At 39.8% G+C, this 27,044-nt stretch overlaps 5 protein-coding genes across 6 annotated transcripts; 4 read left to right on the forward strand and 1 right to left on the reverse strand.

Annotated features, from left to right (window-relative positions):
* Positions 1-2,436: 2,436 nt before the first annotated feature.
* LOC143878380 (G-type lectin S-receptor-like serine/threonine-protein kinase At1g34300) lies at positions 2,437-4,452 on the forward strand. The gene has a single exon (XM_077380672.1). It carries the CDS (start codon positions 2,746-2,748, stop codon positions 4,225-4,227), a length of 1,482 nt encoding a protein of 493 aa, XP_077236787.1. The 5' UTR covers positions 2,437-2,745; the 3' UTR covers positions 4,228-4,452.
* Positions 4,453-8,797: 4,345 nt separating this feature from the next.
* LOC143878736 (LEAF RUST 10 DISEASE-RESISTANCE LOCUS RECEPTOR-LIKE PROTEIN KINASE-like 2.3) lies at positions 8,798-10,143 on the forward strand. Its single transcript, XM_077380980.1, has 3 exons — positions 8,798-8,998; positions 9,119-9,557; positions 9,812-10,143. Exons 1-3 carry the CDS (start codon positions 8,798-8,800, stop codon positions 10,141-10,143), a joined length of 972 nt encoding a protein of 323 aa, XP_077237095.1.
* Positions 10,144-15,288: 5,145 nt separating this feature from the next.
* Positions 15,289-25,733, forward strand: LOC143879706 (G-type lectin S-receptor-like serine/threonine-protein kinase At5g24080). Of its 2 annotated transcripts, none has more exons than XR_013251360.1 (2): positions 15,289-15,460; positions 23,746-25,733. XR_013251360.1 is itself a non-coding variant. In XM_077382221.1 (2 exons), the coding sequence occupies exon 2, from the start codon at positions 20,373-20,375 to the stop codon at positions 21,648-21,650; it is 1,278 nt and encodes a 425-aa protein (XP_077238336.1). In that variant the 5' UTR covers positions 15,334-15,460; positions 20,152-20,372; the 3' UTR covers positions 21,651-21,736. The 2 variants fall into 2 exon arrangements, 1 of the variants encoding a protein (XP_077238336.1); XM_077382221.1 differs by lacking the exon at positions 23,746-25,733 and adding an exon at positions 20,152-21,736 and having other exon boundaries at positions 15,334-15,460.
* Positions 15,383-18,205, forward strand: LOC143879705 (cold-responsive protein kinase 1-like). Its single transcript, XM_077382220.1, has one exon. It carries the CDS (start codon positions 15,708-15,710, stop codon positions 17,226-17,228), a length of 1,521 nt encoding a protein of 506 aa, XP_077238335.1. The 5' UTR covers positions 15,383-15,707; the 3' UTR covers positions 17,229-18,205.
* LOC143879707 (G-type lectin S-receptor-like serine/threonine-protein kinase At1g34300) lies at positions 24,372-26,132 on the reverse strand. Its single transcript, XM_077382222.1, has 2 exons — positions 25,909-26,132; positions 24,372-25,732 (listed from the first exon to the last, which is right to left on the reverse strand). Exons 1-2 carry the CDS (start codon positions 25,943-25,945, stop codon positions 24,555-24,557), a joined length of 1,215 nt encoding a protein of 404 aa, XP_077238337.1. The 5' UTR covers positions 25,946-26,132; the 3' UTR covers positions 24,372-24,554.
* Between the last annotated feature and the right edge of the window lie 912 nt (positions 26,133-27,044).

Below are 27,044 nucleotides of genomic sequence, written 5' to 3' on the forward strand. Positions count from 1 at the left end.
AAAATGAGACTAGTTCGGTCAAATCCAACTTTCCTCAGCTCGTAATGCAAAGGCAATTCCACTCCTAAGGACTTGGGGACAAAAATTCAAGGGGTCAATCCCCCCACCACCTTTCTCATTGAACGGAGGGCGTGCCAATATAGGTGAATGATATTCCCACAATGATTTAATAATGTCAAGTGGAACATATTCTAAACTCCAATTGACCTGTTAAAAAAAAACTAAATAGGCCACTGTTTTGCAATAATACAAGGAAGTGTACCTCGAATCCTCACAAAAAAAAAAAAAAAGAGCCGTGGAAATGGCCAAATGTTGGGCCAATTTCGCTTTAAGAGTTCCATTTTAAGAGTTTTTTATTTTGTGGCCGCCCGTGAAATCCCGTCTGGGCAGTAGCATCCTTGATATTTGTTCCAACAGCAGCCTCTTAAATCTAGGGTGGTCCTTTGTCATTCCACGTACAAGGAACTTCACCAGCGGCCACCAATTCTCCCATTTTGGAGGTGTTCTTTCTCTCTCATACAATGATCGCATGTATCCTTATAGGGGCATGTTGTTCACATTTTAATTTTTTTTAAAATTCTATGTACAACAAAAGTTGGATGATGGACCGTCCGATTCAGAATAGATAGGATCCTACCCGTTCTTGACCTAGACATAGGTGGTTCTCTTAATACCCTAGTTCAATTAATGTAATAAGTGCAGATTTGATTGTAATTAATGATGAGAGCAGCTAGTATTTCTAACATGAAGTGATATAATCGCCCCCTTTTTACCCCAAACCCGCTCCTTAATTCTCTCTCTCTCTATATATTATATATATATATAATATATATATAGAAAACGGTTCCTACACACTTGTGTAGATAAGTTATCTACACACTAGCTTCAAATATAATGGGGGCCCACATTGTTTGGGTGATCCAAGCCATTCATTTTAAAGGCCCTTACATAGATAGAGTGTCCACAAAAAATCAGATCCATAGGATCATCCCAACCCTACGATTTGTGGAGGTAAAATGGACGTCTTTAAACCTTCACAAATTAGTCCATTTTGTGCCTCCACAGTTCGAATGGTTAGGATGATCCTATGGATCTGATTTTTTGTGGACACCCTATCTATGTGAGGGCCTTAAAAATGAATGGTTTGGATCACCCAACTAATGTGGGCCCCCATTGTATTTTAAGCTAGTGTGTAGATAACTTATCTACACAAGTGTGTGGGAACCGTTTTCTCAATATATATATATATATATATATATATGAGGAAACTGTTGGTGAGCTTAAGCTCACCAAACTTATGGTGAGCTAGCTTGCCCAATCACATGGGGGCCCACTTTGTTAGGATGATCCAAACCATTCATTTGAAAGTCCCTTACATAGATGGAGGGTGTACCAAAAATCAGCTCCATAGGATCATCCTAACCCCTCCATTTGTGGAGGACAAAAATGGACAGACACAAATCTGCCCCATTTTTGTCCTCCACAAATGGAGGGGTTAGGATGATCCTATGGAGCTGATTTTTGGTACACCCCCTATCTATGATAAGGCCTTGCAAATGAATGGTTTGGATCACTCCCCAAAATGTGGGACCCATGTGATTGGGCAAGCTAGCTCACCATAAGTTTGGTGAGCTTAAGCTCACCAACACTTTCCTCTATATATATATATATATATATATATGAGAAAAGTGTAGCTACATATACATGTAGCTAACTTAGCTACACCGACGGCTTAGATACAGTGGACCCATATTGTTTGACTACCCATTTACACTAAAAGGGTGGCCCTACAAAGGAAAACGGGTGAATATATCATTGCCCTTTGAAACATATCAGGGTCAAAAAATCCATTTCGCCATTCCTCAATTCATCCCGCGTTTTGTCTTCCTTTGAGGGACGCCGGTCTTACTTGAGAGGGAGAGAGAGATTGTTAGCAAAAAAAAAAAATGTACCCGCATGAGATTGTTAGCCAGAGAGTAGTACCAGGGAGGAGAATCCGAAATATGCTCACCTAGGCGCAGATGCCATATACAGTGGTGTCACAAAAGAGGAGTCTGTAAGTGCGCACACTTTAAAAAAAAAACAATATGACCCACCTTGTTCGTAGACCCAACCATTAGCCCTGATGTAAATAGGTTGTGCCCCAAAATCATCTCTTAACGGATTATCCTAACCCTTCGATTTATATACAAACTACACCGAATAGAAATGCCTACATATGGAAGAGTGAAGGCCATCTCATGGATATATTTTTGGGGCAAGGCCTATATCTATTGATGCCCTACAATTGAACGGTTCGGATGTTGGAATAAAGTGGACCCAAGTGAATTTTTTTTTTTAAATATGCATTATTTGATAGAGAAAGGTTCATAACTTCGTATTCAGTTATTGGCCCCCTCGTTATTTGTTGAAGTGCCTCCCACGGAGTCCTTGGTAATCACGTTTTACTCTTTCTCCTTGTTGGTATTAGCTATCATGTCTCTTAATTTTGGTCATCTCTTCCGATTCAAGTCAAGCACCTGTATCTGAACTCCAAGCAACTAGCCCTATTTCGGTTTTAGTCGCTCCTCTACATAGCTATTTAAAAAAAAAAAATTAATATTGGTTCTCTTCCGTCACATTCCCTGTAGAGATTGTTGCAAGATTCAGGCACTCGCGCTTCTCTGTTTCTCCTTGATAGTATTAGTTATCATCTTTAAATTTTGGCTATCTCTTCCGATGGTAGTCTAGTACCTGATCCTGGCCATGACGCATCTAGGTTCATTTTTTCGGTCTTATCTGATATATCTTAGTGAGACAATACGTGATGTTTGTGACTCCGGTAGTGACGTTGAGAGTCTTAAGGAAGAATTTGCAAAATTGAGGTTGGTGAGAGATGATGTCCAAGGCATGGCAGCTGCAGCGAGTGGCCGAGGAGAAGTGATCACTAATCGAGTGAAAGAGTGGATAAGAAGAGCAGATGAAATTGAAAAAGGACTGAGGATACTGGAGGATCAAAGTATTGAGGAGAAAGCATCTTTCAAGTTTCTTACCAGTTTTTCCTCCTCCTACCGTATAAGTGAACAAGCAGTAAGGATGATAGATGACATCAATGATCTCTGCAGAGAATCAAATATCACCATGATATCATATAGCCCGCATCTTCTGGGCAGAGACTTGATGCCTGCTGTAGTTCCTAATTCTGTAGAATATGAAGAAAACAACATTGCCAGGCCACGCGAAGTGTTTGGTCGTCGCTCCAACAGAATTGAGTCTTCTAACACCTTGCACCCTAATTTTGATGAGATCATTGAGGAAATCGTCAAGATGTATTCGCCACAAAATCTCAATGACATAACTGATAACTTCAAAGAACGACTGGGTAGAGGTGGTTTTGGAGTAGTGTATAAAGGAAAAGTTGAAGACGGGATGCTTGTCGCAGTCAAGATCCTAAATGGGAACGTCTCGGATAGCCTATTCAGGACACAATTCAAGGCCGAAGTGAACTCCATTGGGAGAACAAACCATTTTAATCTAGTAAGGCTTTGTGGGTTTTGCTTTGAGGAACAGCTAAAGGCTCTAGTTTTTGAGTTCATGGAGAATGGATCGCTCGACGGATTTTTATTTGATGATGAGAAAAGGAATTCAATTGGATGGGAAGCACAGCAGAGTATTGCAGTTGGGACTGCAAAGGGTATTGCCTATCTGCATGAAGATTGCCGAGATAAGATAATTCATTATGATATAAAGCCTGGAAATGTCTTGCTTGATGGAAAATTATGTCCCAAAGTTGCTGATTTTGGGTTGGCTAAGCTTTGTAGCAGGGATGCCACTCATATTACCAAGTCGGGTTTCAGGGGAACCGATGGCTATGCTGCACCAGAGATGTATTGGCCACATCCATTAACCACCAAGTGCGACGTTTACAGCTTCGGCGTGTTACTGTTTGAGATTCTAGGGAAGAGGAAACATTATGAAACAAAGGCCTTGCCGGGGCAAGAAGATCTGCCGAGATGGGTTTGGAAGACGTTTGAAGAAGGAGCTCTAGGAGAAACTCTGCTTGGTTTTGGGATTGAGGAGAACGATATGGAGGAGGCAGGACAAATGGCTATGGTTGCTTTGTGGTGTGTCGGGCAACAACCGGAAAGGAGGCCTTCAATGAGCAGTGTCGTCATGATGTTGGAAGGCGATGTGAAGCCCAGACGCCCCCCGAACCCGTTTTCTCCTCATTATTCATCTACTGCTTGAGTCAGTGCAATTTCTAGTAGGAAGGCTTGATTCATCAATGGTAGTTTCATGGCATGGTTTGGTAACAGGTGAGAGCTAGCTCACGATAGATGTAAGTATGGAAGAAGATGGAATTGTTAAGAGTACTCATTAAGTTTTTTGTTTGTTTGTTAAGAGTACTAAATTGTGTATGTCCTTGATGTAATCTCTTTGCCTTTTGAAATAAATAGGTCAGGGTCGAAGGTGTGTATGGCTGGTAAAACAAATCTTCTTCTTCTTCTTCTAATAGATGAACCACGATCAAACCCGTTGTGGAAATTGACAATCTTGGTAGGCAAGATGACCAAGATAAACCAGCAACCAATTGTTTGCTAATCCACTTGTGCATTGGAAATACGTGAAGGAACTAAGTCGCCTCCTAACTGTTCCAATCTCCATACTGCTTCATGGTGGTGTTTGCGGGTATAACATCGAGTTATCAGATTTATCACATATATAGTCCGGTAAAGCCATATTTATTGGTCTGATACTTCATAGAAACAATGATCCAGCTACAGCATGCCTTGAAAATCTCCCTCACGCACAGTTTGACTCAAGGCTCTTTTTTTTTTTCGATTGTTAAATAGGAGTAGAATTGGCAAAAGATTTGTTTTATGCCCATTTTACTTCAAAATGAAACAAATAAAAATCACCATATTTACACGCCTCATTTTGTCACCATCAGCAAATTTTACTTGAAGAAAAGTGGGAGTAAAACAAATTCACCCAACTGGGTGGGTGAAGTGGCCCCCTCCTCCAACTGAGTGGGTGAAGTTCAACTTTGAAGGGGACATCTTGCGACACGAACGAAGCAGAGGCGGCGGCACTCCTCTTTGGCTTGAAATGGTATGAGCAACATAACCTTGGCCCCCTCATTGTGGAAGGTGGCTCTGCTAATACCATCGCATGGGCTAAAAACAAGAACTGCGGTCTGTGGCGCAGGCCAACAAGATCGATGAGATCCGGGACTTGGTTGCTATCATCCGTCCTATGATCACTCATATGCGATGATCCGCAAATTGTATGGCAGATGAGTTGGCCACTGGTTATTGGAAGGGATTCCTCATTGCATGGGCCAGCTGCAAAGCCTCTAGACCTTGGAAGCTAGCGGATACCATAGCAGAAATCAACGACTTTGGGTTCAGATCTGAATTGGTAATGAATACACACCCGTCTCCTTGTGCCCTCAACAGAGCAAGGACGGGGTTCAATGACTCCAAGCTGAGGTTCCTGCACCACTAATCTACAACGTAAATATCTGCAACCAAACTGAGCCTTATTCTGTACTCACACTTTCTCCTTGCCAGTATTAGCTATCATCAATGATCTCCGTAGAGGATCAAATTACGCCATGATATCCTTCAGAATATGTAGAAATCAACATTGTCAGGCCCCGTGAAATGTTTGGTCGTCACTCCAATAGAATTGAGTCTTCTAACGCCTTGGACCCTATTTTTATGAGATCATTGAAGAAAATGTAAAGACGTTTTCGCCTCAGAATCTCTAGAACATAACTGATAACCTCAAAAAAAATTGGAAAAAGGAGGTTTTGGAGTAGTGTATAAAAGAATACTTGAAGACGGGGTGCTTTCTGCAGTCAAGATCCTAAATGGGGGGAAATTATCTCCCTAAGTTGCTGATTTTGGGTTGGATAAACTTTGTAACAGGGATGTCATTCATATTACCAACACGGCTCCAAGGAAACTGATTCAAGATGTTTTGCTAGGATGCTCTGATGCAATGTGACGAAGGTTATACGCAGGATCTGTGTGCTATGGGAGTTTTGGTCCAAATTCAAGATATTGGCAATCCATCATTTCAGAGGCTTGCACATGCTTTAATACAAAGCTTAAGCTTGCAATTTAACTCAAAGTGCTATTAAGTTTGGCATGTGTCTATGTATTCTCCCACGTGTGAATTTTAAGAGCTAGGATCCGTGTTGAAAATAAGACGATGCTGTAGATATTGGCCTTTAGCACTCCAACAGCAGAAACATTGTTGAATAGCTCAGCATTGAGAATAACATGCATGAGCTTTATAAAGTATAGAAAGCAACTAGCATCTATGTCAATCACAACCATTAAACATGTCAAAACCATGGCAACAAGCGCTGAGTTCAGTGCACTAGTCACTTGAGGCTGCTGTTTATCTTAGAATTTCCAATGGCAAATTGCAGACACTTCATCCAGATTGTTTGAAAGAGGACTTTTGAGAAAGCCAATTTTGTGATTCCTTTTAAATCTAGCTCCAGTGCTGAAGGTTGGAACCCCCTCTACAACACAGTTAAGCACAGAAATTTCTTGGACAGAGTTCTGTTGCAGAAGCTTTCTCTTCTTAAGGGCTTACAAGTCGCCAAATTACTAATAGAAATTGAACCCTGTAAAATTACTCATTTACCCTCAATGGTATGCAACGAGGGACTCACACTTGGATTTTCCCAAGAATACCTTTCAATTGACTTTCCTTCATCTATAAATGAGCAAGTCTTGGCCCATTTTTAAGGATTTTAGAACTTTTGGAACCTTTTGATATATCTACTGATATTGGTACTATTATGTTCTGATAATGGCACTCTCTCATCTAGTCTATTATTATTTACGGAAAAATACAGTTACACCCCTTCAACTTTTTGACATTTTCAACTCTAACTCTGACTTTTAAAAGTCACGAACTACACCCGCTGGGGTTTCAATTTGTATAAGGTAGACCCCCTCTTTTGAAACACTATCAATGCTAATGAAGACCCCCATACCCTCCTCCAAACCCCATACCCAAATCCAAACACTACCAAAAACACTGTGGCCCACATTGTTTGGATGATCCAAAGCGTTCATTTGATTGGCCTAACATAGATAGGGTGTGCCCAAAAAATCAGCTCTATAGGATCATCCTAACCCTTTGATCTATGGACGAACAGTCAACTGAGGGGGTCTACCTTATACAAATTGAAACATCAAGGGGTGTAGTTGGTGACTTTTAAAAGTCCGGATTATAGTTGAAAATGTCAAAAAGTTGAGGGGGTGTATCTGTATTTTTCCTTGTTATTTAAACACCTGTGAAAGGTTATATTACAGTTCCCAAAATGCTCTAAGCCAATTAAAAAAGAAAAGATAAGCTGAGTTTGTGCAATTATTAAAAGATGGTAGTGCCAATATCAGTAGCCTTTGAGGTCTCAAATAGTGCCACATCCCTCTTAAGCCCTACGAATTGGCACTTGCACGTCTTTTCCTGTTGCAACTTGCATTTTCAACCCAAAGCAAGGGAGGAGAATGCTTTTCTCGAGTGAAGTGAGGTCCCTACAATTAGGGACCGAACGGAACGACTCAACCAATACGACGGAGTGGAGCAGGAAAACAAACCTATCCATTGAGAGTACTCTCAGCTGGTAAAGAGATACCTTCTCAAGGCACTTCAAGTTCATAATCGAAGAGAAAAAGTGTGATTCCAGGGGGTATTTCTGAATTTGGGTCCATTGATACCCCTAGTTGAATGTTCAATTTACAAAAATACCCCGCCAAAACTAGCCGGTCTTTTACGGTCAAGGGGGTATTTTCGGTAAAAAGACAAAAAAGGGCTAGTTTTGGACCGGCCGTGCCAGCCCATCACGGGCCGCAGGCTGGCACGGCCTGCCATTGGAGCAAATAGTGTCGTGCCGTTGCCCAGCACAACACGTTTAACACCTTGACGTTATGTCTTGGGTATGCTCCCCAGAGACGAGTTCGAATCCCCCTGGCCTTACCCAATGCGCGTGGTGTACGGGTGATTGCGTGCATCCGGAGGGAATTAGTCATTTAGTCCCACTGCCCCACCCTACGTCATAAAAAAACAAAAAAACACCTTGACGTATACAATAGAAATGGAAAAATGAATGGTATGGGACGCACCCTAAACAGCTACAAACTGCCGCTGTTAAAGGATTTCTTTCTTCAACATTTTCTTCAATTTTGGAGGTATCTTCTTAAAGAAATCGTTTTGCACCATGTACATATCGTGATCACTTTGAGGCGATGGCATGAATAAAAATCTTTGCTTCATCACGGAAAATGAGACTTGAGTTCGGTTAATAGTGTGGTCAAATCCAACTTTCCTCAGCTCATAAATGCAGGCAAAAAATTCATGGGGTCAATCCCCCCAGCACCTTTGTCATTGAACAGAGGGCGTGCCAATATAGGTGAATGATATTCCCACAATGATTTAATAATGTCACGTGGAACATATTCTAAAATCCAATTGACCTGTAAAAAAACACCTAAATAGGCCACTGTTTTGAGATTAAGAACATAGGCAATGCATTGAATTCAGTCACTTGATAAGGACTATTTAAGCTAGGTCAAATTTGATATTAGATTATGGGCTTTCTTTATAATATGTATAGTTATTAAACACTTTTAGCATTGAATTTTTGTCAGGCATTCTTGACTCTATCATGGAAAAGAAATTCATTTCGCCATTGCTTATTTTATACTAGATATAGAGAGAGAGAGAGAGATTGTTGTTGTTGTCGCATCCCTTTGCTCTTTTTTACTTGCTAAACATAACCAGCAATATAGACATGGCCGTGACCTCTCTTGGTTCAGCTATAAAGTCTGGTGTGAAACATCTTAATAGGACAGTCCGCTATGTTTATAACTATAATAATTATGTTGGGGATCTTATGAAAGAATATGAAAATTTGAAGTTGGTGAGAGTTGATGTCCAAGGCATAGTAGATGCAGCGAGTAGGCGAGGAGAAGTGGTCCCTGATTCAGTGAAAGTGTGGATAGAAAGAGCAGATAAAATTGAAGAAGAAATTAGGATAACAGAGCACCTAATTGTTCACAAATGTTTTCTCTTTTGGAATGACTACTACTGTATAAGTCGATGAGCAATACAGCTGAAACGTGACATCAATGATCTCTGTAGAGACTCAAATTTCCCCATGATATCATATAGTCGGCGTCCTAATCATGTACAATATGAACAAATCGACTTTCTTCCTGGCTCCAACAGAATTGAGTCTTCTAACACCTTGAACCCTATTTGTGATGAGATCATTGAAGAAAAGTTCAAGATTTTTTCGTCTGAAAAACTCAAGAGCATAACTGATAACTTCAAAAAAAAATTGGGTCAAAGTGGTTTTGGAGTAGTGTATGAAGGAATACTTGAAGACGGGATGCATGTCGCAGTCAAGGTCGTAAATGCGGGAGTCTCGGATAGCCTAATCAAAAAACAATTCAAGGCCGAAGCGAACTCCATTGGGAGAACAAACCATTTTAATCTAGTAAGGCTTTGTGGGTTTTGCTTCGAGGAAGAGCTAAAGGCTCTAGTATTGAGTTCATGGAGAATGGAGCGCTCGAAAGTTTTTATTTGATGTTACGAAAAGGAATAAAATTGGATGGAAAGAGCAACAGAGTATAGCAGTTGGGATAGCAAAGGGTATTGCCTATCTGCATGAAGATTGCCAAGATAAGATAATTCATTATGATATAAAGCCTGGAAATGTCTTGCTTGATGCCAAATTAAGTCCCAAAGTTGCTGATTTTGGGTTGGCTAAGATTTGTAGATGCCTCTCATATTATCAATACAGGCTTCAAGGGAACCCCTGGCTATGCTGCACTAGAGATGTGGCAGCAGAATCCGTCTCGAATAACCCACAAGTGCGACGTTTACAGCTTTGGCATATTACTGTTTGAGATTGGAGCGAAGAGGAGGCATTTTGACGAGAAAGCCTTGCCAGGCCAAGAACAGCTGCCGATATGGATTTGGGAGAAGTTTGAAGAAAGAGCTCTAGGGGAAACTCTGCTTGGTTTTGGGATTGATAAGAAGTTTAAGAAGGAGGCAGAACGAATGGCTATGGTAGCTTTGTGGTGTGTCCAGCAACAGCCGGAAGTGAGGCCTCGTCAAGATGTTGGAAGGTGAGATGAAGTGCTATCGTCCTCCGAACCCGTTTTCGCACTTGCTGTCCAATGATTCAAAAACACGTCAAAGATTTAATAGCAGTGCTTCTACCGCTTGGTTCACCGCGATTTCTAGTAGGAATACTTGATTCATCAATGTTAATTTCATGAAAAATTCATGGCATGGTTAGTAATCAGATTATTGTGTATGACTCTGATGTATTCTCTTTGCCTTATGAAATAAATAGGATACACTCGATGGTGTGTATGCCTGTAAAACAAATCTTCTTCTTCTAATAGGTGAACCAAGATGGACAAGATAAACCAGCAAACAATCCTCTCCTGAGCCACTTTTGCATTGGAAATATGTGAAAGAACCAAATTGGATGCTTACTATTCCAATCTCCTCATTGCTTCGTAGTTACTAGTGTTTGCCATTAAAAAATCGACTTACATCTGCCTGTGACCCAAAAAAAATTCCTGTTTTTCAAAAAAACTTCCTGTTTTGTAATTAAGGGATGATCATCACCACAATTAACAGCTCTCGACATAGAGATTTCATCTGCCAATTTTCATAGAATGGAAATGTGTTCCCCAATTTCTGATCAGTCATTGAAGGGCTTGCCACCACATTTAAACGGGTCATGAATATGTCCATTAGTAAGATCCTCACAATATCTCCTTTTAGTATCTTTGATTCCGGTGGCTGGAATCCTCGATGTTCGGCTTTCAAATTTTGCAATATCGGTCGTAATGGGATCAGAAGATCTAGTTGTGGTAATTGTTGGGTATATGATATAACTCATGTATGTTCTAATATAAGCCCAATAAGATAATGGACCGGTGTAGTGGGCCTACATGGGCTAGAGTCCATTAACCAGTCAGTAACCCTAGTGTATCTCTATATATAAGGGCTGGAGGCAACAAACTTGGTATTCCAAATTAGATACCTTGGGTGTAATGCTTCAAGCAACCTCTTGCTTGACCTAATTACTCTAACAGTAATAACCTCAAACATCAATTGTGAGAAGAAAGAAGGAAATGCAATATACAATTTGGAATGCAATAGCGAAGAATTTCAACCACAGACCCTAGGCACATCACAGCTTCAATGAATATTCCAAACTCACAAGATGATGAAATGGAAATTATAGAGAGGATTTTCCTCCACATGATAATGGAAAGACTAGTCATAGTTTCAACTTATGATCATAACTCATAACAACACTATGAGATTGGGTTTGGGTGCTTTGAGACAAGTCTACAAAGGAGAGCTGTGAAGCAGAGTTCCCAGTTCCAGTGTCTGTTTAGGTCTTCAAGGGAAGATCGAACACAGAAGCTGACTAGAAATTCATGGGGAAAGTTCTTATAAATCTGCTCAGGCTATGGATTCTGCTTTGGTTCCAAGGTAGAAGGGCTCATGTATGAGTACACGGATAACGCATCACTCGACAAATTCTTGGTTGGCAACATCCAAAAAGTCTGGTGGGCAAAGCTTCATGAGATCATGATAACTGTAGCAAATTGGATTGCGTACTTGAATGAAAAATTCCAGGAGAGGATGTTTCACCGCGACAAAGTCAGGTAAAGTAGTACTGGATGCAAATTCTCTCCCAAGGTTTCTTTTGCAGTAGGTGAAACCCCAGTTCCACATGCCAGAGTTATACGTTTAATTTCCACTCATCCACAGAAGTGATACTTACACCTTTTGAGTGCTGTTATTGAGATCATGGGGAGGAGAAGGATATGTTCTCTGACTGAGAGCTGAGATTTGTATCCAAGATGGGTGTTTTGGAAATGTCTGGAAAAGGAGAACTGGGGGAAATGATGATGCAACTGGAATCAAAGGAAAAGATCGAGAAAAGGCAGTATTAGACTTCCATGGAGCATTGTGGAGAAGATGTTGGAAGGTGGAGCAGAGATTTTTTTTTTTTTTTTGTTTTTTTTTGGTTCTCCACAATGATCCTGTTGCGGCAAGACCCTCTCTTAAGAATCATCCCCCCACTTAAAGATAAAAGCCCTCTTTAGTGGTCTTATAAAACACATTCCAAAAATGCCCTCCTTAAAGAGATTAATTCCAAGTGATTTTATATCACTAATCTAACAGATCCTTCCACTTCCAAACTCTCTTTTCTGTTGCAGATATATATGTGTAGAGAGAAAGTTACTCAGATTCAAGTTATTCGTCAACGATTGGAGGAACTGGAGATATCTGTGTACGAAGTTTCTATGCGTATCATGATTCGTGAAGTAAAAAATATAAACGGATTGCTTATCTTGAGGATAGTAGGAACTTTATGTCCTCCATGCCATGCTCCTTAAAATCTGAAGAAGCTGATAACAAGCCTCTATATTCTACATTCATTTGTTTCCCAATTTGTTCCGGGTGATTATTGTTTATTTTCTTTCTGTTCATTGAGTGCTAAGACATTCAATTGATGCTTTTTCAGATGAAGATTATATGCCTTGCTCTTGAAAATAGATAATTTTTTTAGCACTAGTATATCTATGGTAGTATATGAAGAAAAAAGATATCCAATTCAACTGATGCTTACATATATGAAGCTTGGAGGTCTGGCTCTTGCAAACAGATTCTTCTTTTTTGGAAAATTATGATGTCTGAATAATTTAGAGAAGAATTGAAATCCAACATCAGAGAGGAGCAATCCATGCATAATTCATCAACAAAAAGTGGACATAAGGTGGTGCAGAACAAGTAGAGAAATCTTCACTCGCCATATGCAAGTCTTTGATAATTAGCATATAAATCTACCAAACATAGAGATCTATAATATGGTGTAACCTTAGATGCCCGAAGTTAGGATTCATGCACTTCTCTTAGGAAGAAGTTATTTTAATCTCATATTTTACATCGGGCCCCCAACAACTGAATGGTTTGGATCTTCCAACAGGGTGGGTCGTGTTGTTTGTCGACAAGCAGGCTAGAGATGACTTTTGGGACGGAGCTATTTATGTTTGGGCCGAACCAATGGTTTGGATCTTCTAACAAGGTGCAGTGGATTTTTTTATTTTTTATTTTTTAATTTTAATTTTTAGTCTTTTACAAAGATGCTCACCTAGGTCCCGGGTAATATGGCACACAAGAGGAGATAATATATGACATCCGTGAGCGCGCACACTTTTTTAAAAATTCAATATTACCCACCTTGTTCAAAGATCCAACCATTCATTCATTCAGTTGCAGGGCTTTGAAGTAAATAGGTTGTGCCCCAAAAATCATCTCCATCAGATGCTCCTAACCCTTCTATCTATATGCAAACTACACCAAAAAGGGAAATGATAAATGCACCTCTTTTCATCACATGGGACACCGGACACCCAACTGCAGTGTACGTGGCAATCAATGCAGGAAATACAGATTTTGTCTTCATTCACAAGGTGGCTGCTCTGACAGGCAACGGACCATCTATGAAATTCCGTCCATCCCGAAAGGCATTTTGTAGATGGTCTGTTGCATGTCACAGCTGCCAAATAGGCTCACTTTTCAGTAGATTTTGTCTTCATTCACAAGGTGCCTGCTCAGCCATGCATGGTTTAAATTTCGAACAAAATCCGAAATTTCGGATTTCGGTCAAGACCGAAACCAAACCCCGAAATTCCTCCGAAATTTCATTAAAATACTGTTTTTTAATTATTTTACCAAATTTTGGCCCAAAGACTTGCTACAGGATTTCGACCGAAATTTTGGTTCTGGCACGGACCAAAATTTAAAACCATGCTGACATGCAACTGACCATGTGCGAAATGCCTTTTTGGGATGGACACTAGCAAATCCCATTATTTAAATAAGGAAACCACAGGAGAGCCACTTTCCTGGAAACAGGACACGAATCCAACATTATCAATAGGCTTTTTTTGGCGCGTTGATTGACTGGTAAAGCACTTGTAGTATGATTGGATTTCAGAATTACACGCTAGGTAAAGCATAAGAACAGAATAGGGAGACGAAAAAACGAATGACTTTCACCACATTTCTCTACTAAAGCTGTTAGGAATTTAACCAGGTAGAACTCACCCCTAAAGCTAGCTGTTAGAGGGACGGTGCCATTCCCTTATAAGCCCATCAACATCCACTTGAGTTTCCAATGGGAAACTTGCTTTTGCGTGGAACCTGCACATGTAAAATTTACTCTGATTTAACAAGTTGGTACGAGGGTTGCGTTTCTTAAAGTCAAATGCAACATATTCTAAAATCCAATTTGTTTTGAATTTCCGGGCATAGGTGATGCATTGCATCCCCTCACCTGATAAGGACTATTCATCCCAAGTCAAATTTATTATTATATGTATGTGTAGTTATTAAACACTTTCACAGCTGTAGTTTTGTTACTTGATATTTCCTTATCTAACTCTTTCTCTCCTAAAGTGATCACTTGTTTCTTTATAGAGGCATGTTTTTCCTTCACAAAAATAAAAAGACAAGTGTGCCCGTGCCTTAAAAAATGGCCATTAATGCATTGTTCGATAAGTGTTGTAGGTGTCTTGGTTTGTTGGATCCAAAGGATTGGACTAGAAAGTAGTCATAGCATCTTTCCGAGCGTCCTAGGCCAAATTATAAAATCCCTAATCAAAATTATCTCTTTCTCTCTCTCTCTCCCCTCTAGGCTTTACGCCCTAAACCTAAGTCTTAATTCATTAGATATTAACTTAATCTTAGAGGTTGAATGCTCATATGCGGTTTATTTTATTTTCTTTGCTTACAAGTATTATGTCACTTATTTGGAAGTTGTGATTGTCACGAATAAATAAATGATTGGACTTTTGACTTAATAAACTGGGTGAACAGATTAGTCATTAATAATAAGGGAATTGCTAGCGTTTATCGCAAAAGGCATTTCGCTGCTGGTCTGTCACACTTCAGACCACCCACCTCGTGAATGGAGACAAAAGTTGTTGTCTCTATTAACGAGCTGGCTGGTCTGACATGCGACAGACCAGCCGTGAAATGCCTTTTGGGATGGACCCTAGCAAATCCCCATTAATAAACTAATAAAAGATAAAACATTTATTTTTTTCAAATTCTATGTACAACAGAGGTAGGACAATAACACTGTGATGGACGGTCTGATTCGAAATAGATCATAACTAGGAGTAGGATCTTAACCGTTCGTGACCTAGACAGCTGGGTCTCATCCGACTTGGATCTCTTAGAATAGTACCTCTGTTAGATGTGATCGTAATTAAATTAATTAGATGAGAGCTGCTAAAAAATTCATTTAATCAATAGCCATTTCATACGGCTTTTTGTCTTCCTTGAGCGAGGAAAGGGAGAGGGAGCAGAGAATGGTACCCAGGAAGAAGATTGTTCAAAGATTGAGGTACTCACGCTTCACTTTTCTCCTTGCTAGTATTACCCATCATCTCTAAATTTTGGTTTATCTCTTCCTATTCAAATCAAGCTGGAGGTCCTGTATTTCAGTTTTATTTTCTCCTCAACATGGCTTCCTGTTTTTATTAATTTTGGGTCTCTTCCATAACATTCCCTTCAATATTATTCTCATCCTTGCTGTTGGTGTCCCATCCCTTTGCTGTTTTTATTTGCTAAACAAAACCAACAAATTGGACATGGCCGAGACCTCTCTTGGTTCAGTTATTAAGTCTTGTGTGATACATCTTAGTAGGACAATCCGTTATGTTTCTTACTCCAATAATTATGTTGAGGATCTTAAGAAAGATTTTGAAAAATTGAAGTTGGTGAGAGATGATGTCCTAGGCATAGTAGGTGCAGCAACTGGCCGAGGAGAAGTTATCACTAATGCTGTCAAATTGTGGATTAAAAGAGCAGATGAAATTGAAGCAGAATTTAGGATATTGGAGAATAAAGTTTTTGAGAGGAAATCATCTCTCAATTGTATCGCATCCTACAGTATAAGCCGAAGAGCAACGAGGATGATAGGTGACATCAATGATCTCTGTAGAGAATCCAATTTGGCCATGATATCATATAGTCCGCGTCCTAAATGTGTAGAACATGAAGAAATCGACTTTCTCATGGACCGAGAAATGTTTGGTAGTCGCTCCAACATAATTGAATCTAACACCTTGGACCCAATTTTTTATGAGATCATTGAAGACAAGGTGATGATGTTTTCACGTCAAAATCTCAAGAGCATAACTGATAACTTCAAAGAAAAATTGGGTGAAGGTGGTTTTGGAGTAGTGTATAAAGGAATACTTGAAGATGGGATGCTTGTGGCAGTCAAGATCCTAAATGGGAACGTCTCGGATAAGCTAATCAGAAAACAATTCAAGGCCGAAGTGAACTCCATTGGGAGAACAAACCATTTTAATCTAGTTAGGCTTCGTGGGTTTTGCTTTGAGGAACAGCTAAAGGCTCTAGTTTTTGAGTTCATGGAGAATGGATCGCTCGACAGATTTTTATTTGATGATGAGAAAAGGAATTCAATTGGATGGGAAGCGCAACAGAGTATTGCGGTTGGGACTGCAAAGGGTATTGCCTATCTGCATGAAGACTGCCGAGATAAGATAATTCATTATGATATAAAGCCTGGAAATGTTTTGCTTGATGGCAACTTATGTCCCAAAGTTGCTGATTTTGGGTTGGCTAAGCTTTGTAACAGGGATGCCTCTCATATTACCAAGACGGGCTTCAAGGGAACCCCTGGCTATGCCGCACCAGAGATGTGGTTGCCATATCCAGTAACCAACAAGTGTGATGTTTACAGCTTCGGCATGTTACTGTTTGAGATTCTAGGGAAGAGAAAACATTATGAAGCAAATGCCTTGCCGGATCAAGAATGGCTTCCGAGATGGTTTTGGAAGAAATTTGAAGAAGGAGCTCTGGGGGAAGCTCTGCTTGGTTTTGGGATTAATGAGAAAGATAACGAAGAGGCAGAACGAATGGCTATGGTAGCTTTGTGGTGTATCCAGCAACGACCGGAAATGAGGCCTTCGATGAGCAGTGTCGTCAAGATGTTGGAAGGCGAGATGAAGTACAATCGTCCCCCAATCCCGTTTCCACACTTGATTTCCAATGATTCAGAAATACTTCAAAGATTTAATAGCAATACTGCATCTAGTTTATCTACTTCTACTGATTTGGTCACTGCAATTTCTAGTAGGTAGACTTTGATTCATCAATGCTAATTTCATGGAAAATTCATGTCATGGTTTGTAAGAAGATTATTGTGTATGTTTGTGATGTAATTTCTTTGCCGTTTGAAATAAATAGGGTACACTTGCTGTATAACAAATCTCCATCTTTTTCTAATATATTTTTTTTTAAAGGTAACAAAAATTTTATTAGATCGCCAAAAAGCATTACAAAGAGGGGCAAGAAGTCCCACAAGCTAAATCCCAGCACAAGATTACAAGCCCATTAGATGAAAAGAGAAGAATCAATACAGTCAGGGTTGTGCAGATGCAACAATCTCTGAAACGCTAACTTGTATTTGATTGAAGTTTACTTCCTCCTTCGCTAAATTGTCAGCCATAGAGTTCGCCGATCAACGCCTATGAGTCAGCTGAGGGTGTAGCAAGCGAACCAAGTCTCTAATTTCCTCAATTATATTATAGTCTCCAAGGTCCACCAGACCTGTTCGCAGCCCATGCAACAGTGTTGGATGAATCACCTTCCACGATCAGTGGGCCAAGATTTTTGCTTTCGCACCATTTCAGCCCAAATAGTAGCACTCTTGCCTCTGCCTCGTTTGCATCACAAACACCAGCCGGGCCTTAATAGGACATAATCATCCTTCCCTCATCATCCCGGATAACACCGCCAATGCCCGCTCTTCCCAGGTTACCAAGAGAGCTTCCATCAAAGTTCAATTTGAACCAACCCATAGGCGGTGCATTGGCGGTTGGAGAATTTGTGAACCAAGATCGAAACGGTTGGAGAATTTGCAATCTTGGTAGGCAAGATGGTCAAGATAAACCAGCAACCAATTGTGTCCTGAGCCACTTTTGCATTGGAAATATGTGAAGGAACCAAATCGGCTTCTTTCTGTTCCAATCTCCTCACCGTTTCATAGTAACTAGTGTCTACAGGTACCAGTAAAACATCGGCCTGTGACCTAAATAAATGTGCTTTCTTTGATTGAGAAAAAAGTCTTCCTCTTTTTCAACTAAGGGATTATCATCACCGCTGTTAACATCTCTTTGCGTATAGATTTCATCTGCCAATTTTCATCGGATGGAAACTTGTTCCCCAATTTCTGATCAATCATTGAAGGGCTCGCTATCACGTTTAAATGGGTCACGAATACTTTCATCAGTAAGATCCTTACTAGATCTCCTTTGAGTATCTTGGCTGGTATTCTCTCTGTTCGGCTCTCAAAATTTGCAATATCGGCAGTAATGGATTCAGAGGAGATTAGTTGTAGTAACGACCTCAAACATCAATTTTGAGAAGAAAGCAGGAAATGCGTTGTCCAACAATTTCCCTCCCAAATCTGCAAACATTGTTGCAATAGGTACATCACAGCTTACATGATTATTCTGAACTCACAGGATGAAATGGAGAGCACATTTTCAAAAAAAAAAAGGGATGAAATGGAGAGCATAGAGAGTATTTTCCACAACATGATAATGAAAAGATTTGTCATATTTTCTACTCAGCAACTTTTGATCATAACTCATAATAACACCATGAGATTGGGCTTGGGTGCTTTGGGACAATTCTACAAAGGACATCTCCGAAGCAGAGTTTAGAGTTCCAGTGGCTATTTAGGTGTTCAAGAGAAAATCGAACAAAAAAGCTGGATAGCAATTCATGGGGAAAATTATCATATAAATCTGTTTAGACTATGGATTCTGCTCAAATCATGTTTTGATGCCTCCAAACACAATATGTTATTTTATTTTAGTTATTATATAATGTTAAATTGTTGATTAAGAATTCCTTGCCAAGATCAAATAAAAGATAGAAGAAGCATGAATCAAAGTCATGGAGCATGGATGGACATGAAGCCAAAGAGCACAGAAGACTAGGAGATCCATGAAGATCAAGGAATGAATAATGATAGAAGATCCATGTAGGGGATTGAGGTCTTGAAGATCAAAGTCTCATGAGTCTAGAATGTTTAAACTAATCTTTTGATATACTTGTGGTTGTGGATAATGGCACTAAGGTAATTTAACTTAAATTGAACATAAAATGGATTGCATTTTATATTCAAATAAGAAAACTAGAGGAGAACCATTTAGTGGAAACAAGACACCAAAAGCAAAGAATTATGTCTTTCACCACTTTGACAATTTCTACAATCAGGGTCCAAATTCACCGTGCTGATTTCAAACTTCAATTTGATTTAACAAGTTTGCACCAGGTTGCATTTGCGAAAGTCAAATGAAAAATATTCTAAGTCCAATTGATTTGGGGAAAATAATAAATAAATAGGTGATGCATTGCATTCCGTCACTTGATAAGGACTATTGTTGCCAAGTCAAATTTGATATTATATTACTCTCTCTCTCTCTCTCTCTCTCTCTCTCTCTCTCTCTGACCCTGAGCCCTAATCAATAGGTATTAACTTAATCATAGATGTAAGCTGTTTATGTACAGTTCATATTAATTTCTTGGGATTTGCTAGGGACCATCACAGCAGGCGTTTCGCGGACGGGCTGATGCATGAGAGTGCAACCACATAGGCTCACTGTTTGTCTTATTGATTTAATTTATCCTATGTGGCTGTTCTCTCATGTAACAGCCTGTCCGCGAAATGCCTTCCGCTATGGTACCTAGCAAATCTCAAATTTCTTTGCTTATATACTTATTTGTAAGTTAAGTTTAGTCACAGATAAATAATGATAACTGTTAGAATTTCTAACAAAACAGGAAAGAGAAATTCTTTTCGTTGAAAGATTCAGATATTCACCCTTCACTCTTTCTCCTTGCTAGTCCTATCATGTTTAAATTTCAGTTTTATTCGCTCCTCACCATGGCTTCCTGTTTTTACTAATATTGTTGATGTCGCATCCCTTTGCTGTTTATACTTGCTAAACACAACCAACAATATGGAAATGGCTGTGACATCTCTTGGTTCAGCTATTGAGTCTGGTGGTTCAGCTATTGAGTCTATTGGTTCAGCTAATGGGTCTATTGGTTCAGCTATTGAGTCTGCTCTGATACATCTTAGTCGGACAATCCGATATGTTTCTGACTCCGGTAATTGCGTTGAGAGTCTTAAGAAAGAATTTGAAAAATTGAGGTTGGTGAGAGATGATGTCCAAGGCATAGTAGATGCAGCAAGTAGCCGAGGAGAAGTGATGACCCCTGCAGTGAAATTATGGATAAGAAGAACAGATGAAATTGAATCAGGAATTAGGAGATTGGAGAAACGAATTCTTAAGAAGAAATCATCTATCCATTGTTTTCCCTGTTGTATCTCATCCTACCGTATAAGTCGACGAGCAACAAGGATGATAAGTGACATCAATGATCTCTGTAGAGAATCAAATTTCTCCGTGATACCACTTAGTCCGCGAATTGAGTCTTCTAACACCTTGGACCCTATTTTTGATGAGATCATTGAAGAAAAGGTCAAGATGTTTTCACGTCAAAATCTCAAGAACATAACTGATAACTTCAAAGAAAAATTGGGTGAGGGTGGTTTTGGAGTAGTGTATAAAGGAATATTGGCAGACAAGATGCTTGTCGCAGTCAAGATCCTAAATGGGAACATCTCAGATAACCTAATCATAAAGCAATTCAAGGCCGAAGTGAACTCCATCGGGAGAACAAACCATTTTAATCTAGTGAGGCTTTGTGGGTTTTGCTTCGAGAAAGAGCTAAAGGCTCTAGTTTTTGAGTTCATGGAGAATGGATCGCTCGACAGTTTCTTATTTGATGATAAGAAAAGGAATTCAATTGGATGGAAAGATCAACAGAGTATTGCAGTTGGGACTGCAAGGGGTATTGCCTATCTGCATGAAGATTGCCGAGATAATATAATTCATTATGATATAAAGCCTGGAAATGTCTTGCTTGATGCCAAATTATGTCCCAAAGTTGCTGATTTTGGGTTGGCTAAGATTTGCAGCAGGGACGCCTCTCATATTACCAAGACGGGCTTTAGGGGAACCCCTGGCTATGCTGCACCAGAGATGTGGTTGCCATATCCATTAACCACCAAGTCCGATGTTTACAGCTTCGGCGTGTTACTGTTTGAGATTCTAGGGAAGAGGAAACATTATGAAACAAACGCCTTACCGGATCAAGAATGGCTGCCGAGATGGGTTTGGAAGAAGTTTGAAGAAGGAACTCTAGGGGAAACTCTGCTTGGTTTTGAGATTGATGAGAAGGATAAGGAGGCAGAACGAATGGCTATTGTTGCTTTGTGGTGTGTCCAGCAACAACCAGAAATGAGGCCTTCAATGAGCAGTGTCGTCAAGAAGTTGGAAGGCGAGTTGAAGTGCAATCGTCCCCCGAACCCGTTTCCGCACATGTCGTACAATGATTCCGCAATACTTCAAAGATTTAGTAGCAATGCTTCATCTACTTTATTTACTTCTACTGCTTTGGTCACTGCAATTTCTAGTAGGTAGACTTGATTTATGAAAACTCATGGCATGGTTTGTAACCAAATTATTGTGTATGAATGTGTTGTAATCTCTTTGCTTTTTTAAATAAATAGGGTACACCGGCTGGAAACAAACCTTCTTCTAATAGGCGAACTAAGATCGAACCTGTTGGGGAAATTGACAATCTTGGCTTGGCAGGCAAGATGGCCAAGATAAAGTAGCAACCAATTCTCTCTTGAGCCACTTTTGCATTGGAAATATGTGAAGGAACCAAATTGGCTCCTTACTGTTCTATTCTCCTAACTGTTTCATAATAACTAGTGTATGCTGGTAGAACATTGGCTTGTGACCTGAAATAAATGCGCATGCTTTGATTGAAAAAACCTTCCTCCTTTTCATCTAAGGGACGATCATCACCACCATTAACATCTCTCCGCAGATAGATTTCATCAGCCAATTTTCATCGGATGGAAATGTGTTCTCTAATTTTTGATCAATCGTGGAAGGGCTCGTCACCACGTTTAAATGGGTCATTAATACTTCCTTCAGTATGATCCTTACAAGATCTCCTTTGAGTATCTCTGATTCCGTTAGTAATGGGTTCCGAGGACATAGTTGTAGTAATGACCTTTGTTACAAGTGTATTATGTGTGTGTTGCCTAAGGGCATAGTGGTCATTGTAGCTTTCTCTCTTTATATAAATACATTAGAGAGGGGGAGAACAATCTCTAACGCACTCTTTCTCTTCCATTCACCTCTCTTCTCTCCACTCAATAACCTCAAACATCAGTACTGAGAAGAAAGCAGGAAATGCAATATCAAATAATTTCAGAGTCAAGAACGCAAACATTGTTGCAGTAGGTACATCACAGATTACATGGTTATTCTTAACTTACAAGATGAAATGGAGAGCTGTTACTTGATACTTACACCTCTGGAGTGCTGTTACTCGAGATCATGGGGAGGAGAAGGACCCTGTATGTGACCTGATTGAGAGCTGTGATTTGTCTCCAAGATGGGTTTGGTTCAGGTCTGGAAAAGGAGAACTGGTCGAAATGATGAGCAACTGGAATTCAGTGTTTTAAAACAAGGATGCGGCGTGGAACGCTGCCGAAGGAAATCCTAGTCAACTCAGCACGACGCGGTAGAGTACTCAGTTGACGCAGCTGATTACTCGATTGACGCGGTCATAAGTCAGGAGAGTCAAAAGAGTTTTTATTGACTCTATAGAGCGCAACGCAGAACATGGGCAAGGTAAAAAAGAGTCGACACAGATGCGGGGGAGTTTTAAAACTGACTGGAATCAAAGGAAAAGATTGAGAAAAGGTAGAAAATATCTACAGCTTTGCCATGGTGTTTGCAATTTCTGCTAGATGTTAGACTTCCGTGGAGCATTGCGGGGAAGATGTTGGAAGGGGGAGCAGAGATTATGCAACTGTTAATTTCATTTCAAATTCTTATTCTGTCGCCGATATAGATGTATAGAGTGAATGTGATCCAGATTCAAGATATTCAACAACAACGGGAGCAACTGCAGAAATCTGTGTACAAAGCTTATATACCTATCATGATTCATCAAGTATAAAATATAAATGGTTTTCTTATCATGAGGATAGTAGGAAATTTATGTCCCCCATGCCATGCTCATTAAAATACGAAGAAGCTGATGAGAAGCCTCTGTATTGCACGTTCATTTGTTTCGCAATTTGTTTTGGGTGATTATTGCTCATTTTCTTTGTGTTCATTGATAGTTTTTTGTTTTCTTAAGAAAAAATGAGCCTATAAAAGAGGAAATATGTCATACATTATACAAGGAGTCCCATTTTATTACATCATTACAAGTAACTCCATAATTTCAAATCTATTGGCTAGGTGTTGTGTTCCCTATGGATATGAGACATCTAGCTGTATCTAAAGATTGCAAGCAGAAGTCCATCTCTTAAAATCAGAAAATCCTGTGCGAGTTTCCAACAATCCAATACTCTGATTTCTTATCAGAGCTTGAATTAGCATTTTTTGAATTGTTGTTGTCATTTTCAATATCCACCAGAAGCTTTATTTTTGCCAAAGATTCAGTGAATTGAAGCATGCTTTTCATGTACATATCTACTATCTCCAGCTACATTACTGGTTTCTCTGGCTCAATCTTTATGTTGAGAATGGATTGTGCAAATCCATTATTATTTGGTAGCCCACTGGAGGAATCAGTCTCAACCTCAGCAGCATCAGCCCTTCTCTCTTTCCGAGACGTAGCATGATCTTGGCTTGGAGATTTCAAAGCTCCTAAATGATCACAGAAGGATGGATTGGGACCCATTAGTTGAAACGCTGCTTGGAGGTGTATCACTTCTCAAAACTTCAAGACAATCAAGAGATTCATGACTACCTGCTTAGAAGCTTTACACTACATGAACATCATTATCTATAGTAGATAATTCTTGAATATTAGATGTATTGAGACATTCAATTGATGCTTTTCTAGATGAATATTAGATGCCTTGCTCTTGAAGATAGATAATTCTTTGAGCACATGTATGTCTATAGTAGTATATGAAGAAAAAAGATACCCAATTCAATTGATTATCTAGATGAATCTTGAAGGCCTTGCTCTTGGAAACAGACAATTCAAGTGGGGTGTTTATCTATATAAAGGTTGAAGGCCTTGCTCTTGGAAACAGATTCTTCCTTTAGCAATACTATGATGTGTAGATAATATATGGAAGAAGTGAAATCCAAGACCAGATAGGAACAATCCATGCAAAATTCATCTGCAGTCTCAAAAAGTATACATAAGGTGATGCTAAACAATTAGAGAAATCTTGACTGGGTATGTGCAAGTCTTTGATAATTAACACATAAATCTACCAAACATAGAGATCTATGGTATGGTATAACCTTAGATGCCCAGTTATAATTCATGCACTTCTCTTAGGAAGAAGCTATTTCAATCTCATATTTCCTCATTACAGGCGTTGTTTGGGAGTATTCTGAGTTGAAACCGCCCGTGCTCCGTGCCACTTGAGCTGTTTGATCCTGCTGAGATGTCCCTACAATCAAGTGTTGGAATGGACATAAAGGTGCGGGAATCTCCACACCTCCTTCCAACATCTTCACCACAACACTCATGCAAGGTCTCGTCTCCGGCCGGTACTGAACACACCACAGAGCGCACATAGCCATTCTCTCTGCCTTCTGTCTATCCTTCTCCTCAATTCCACAAACCTCAATCATCTCTCTCATATCTCCTTCCTCATACTTCTTCCAGGCCCACCTTGGAAACCATTCCTGGCTGTCTTTTAGAGTGGCATCAAGGTTCCTTCTCCTTCCCAAGATCTCAAACAAAAGCATTCCAAAGCTGTAAACATCACATTTGTGGGTCACAGGGAAGGGCATCCACATCTCTGGTGCAGCATAGCCAGGAGTCCCCCTTCCTCCTGTCATGGTCACATGAGTATTTTCCCTGTTACAAAGCTTTGCCAATCCGAAATCAGCGACTTTCGGACAAAAAGTTGCGTCCAAGAGAATATTGCCCGGCTTTATATCGTAATGAATTATTCTCTTCTGGCACTCTTCGTGTAAATAGGTGATCCCTTTTGCTGTCCCGACCGCAATCTCATGCAGCTTCTCCCACTCAATAGTCTTGGTCTCAGAGAACAAGAACCTATCAAGAGAGCCTTTCTCCATGTACTCGTAAACCAGAGCTTGCACATCTCTTTCAAAACAGAATCCGTAGAGTCTTACCAGATTGAAATGATGGGTCCTTCCTATGGTGCTCACTTCTGCCATGAACTGCTCTTCAATTCTCTTGTTGGAGCTTCCTCTTAGAACTTTCACCGCCACTAGTACCCCATTATAAAAAATTCCTTTGTAAACAGTCCCAAAACCTCCTTCACCCAACAGGAAGGAGTAATTATCAGTAGCAATCCTCAATTGTTGAGATGAAAACCGAATTGGATTTTCTCTTTCCATGTCGTGTAGGAACTTGTCCATAGTCAGTGTCTGAAATCTCGAATCTGGAAGAACAATATTGCCATTCCTTTGATCCGTCTTGCTGCAGAATTTGCGGCAGAATAAGATGGCGACCACGATCTTCCCAACAATTATCACTGCACATTTAAGATAATCAAACCATTGCTACTCATCCTATTATTTCCTATCAAACAGAAGAAAAGGAGCAGAAAAAACCCAACACTTATAGTGAGAAAAAAGATTACAAGTGCACATACATGGGCAAAGATAGCCTGGAATACAAAAGGGGATTAAAATAATTAAGGAATCTTACTCAGACTAACAATAACCACTACTGCTGCATCCACCATTTCACCAACTCCCAAAGAGGCTAAAATTGTAGAATTTATTAAGAACAAAGAAAATAGAAAACAAAGAAAGAGAGTAAGAGGCCTTCTTTTTCTAACTTTTCATAACTTAATTCATCATAATCATAACAACCCAAAAAAAAACCCCTTTAAATAGACCTCTAATGTACGTCCAACTACCTCACAAAAAACACGCTTCAACACTCTTTTCCAATCCTAACTATGGTCTAAGTAGATAAAGCTAAGTGGGATTTGCTAGGCACCTTCGTGGAAATCCATTCAACGCGTATCTTGACTTTTTGGCAGATGTTGTCTTATTCATTGATGTGGCTGTCGTCACATGCAAAGGAGGGCCCGAGGACTCTTCAGTCAAAAGTGGGCCCCACTAGTTTGAATTACACTTCCAAATTTTTTCATCTTGGGAAGTGATATTATTACTTACACTCCTTTTGATCACCAGGGACACCCATATCAATGACAAAAAGGGGGCTAATGTACCTGATGTCAGAAAAATCCAGTGGCTTTGATTGCAAAGTACACTGGCAATTGGTGTCCTTGGTGATCAAAAGGGGCGTAAATATCATTTCGTGCTCGATCTAGCAATCTTGGACAATTGTTTTGATGAACTATTACTAAACTCAAAAAGAAAGAAGAGAAAGAATTGGGAGTTGCGCCTACATAACAGCCATCCAGGCTAGCTCCTCCAGTTCGATTCTGATTCTTGACTTTACTTATTATTATAAAAACGACTCGCTATAAAAATGAAAGACGATCAATTATCTCAGTGCTCAGGCATTCAATCAATATTGGATTAGGTGGGTGATTGGCTTTTCTCTTATAGTTCTTATATTTTAAAAAAGAAAAGTTGAACTTTTTGGTAACCCCGCCAAAAATGTATTTAATGGGGTGTCTCCCGATTCTTTCTCACAAGGCATGAGACAATCAAATCTGTAAGCCCACTTGGGACATGGCATTGATCTTCTGGTGAAGTGACAGTAATGTATCCAATCCCTTTTCCAAGCAAGGATACTGAGTCTGACCAAGGAGAAGGACATTATCTTGGCTGCCCCCTCTTTATAAGCTTATGAAGAGGGGGCCTTTC

This window comes from Tasmannia lanceolata, unplaced genomic scaffold, assembly GCF_043159265.1.
Source record: "Tasmannia lanceolata isolate RefF3 unplaced genomic scaffold, GAP_Taslan_0.1 ptg000006l, whole genome shotgun sequence".
Classification (NCBI taxonomy): Eukaryota; Viridiplantae; Streptophyta; class Magnoliopsida; order Canellales; family Winteraceae; genus Tasmannia; species Tasmannia lanceolata.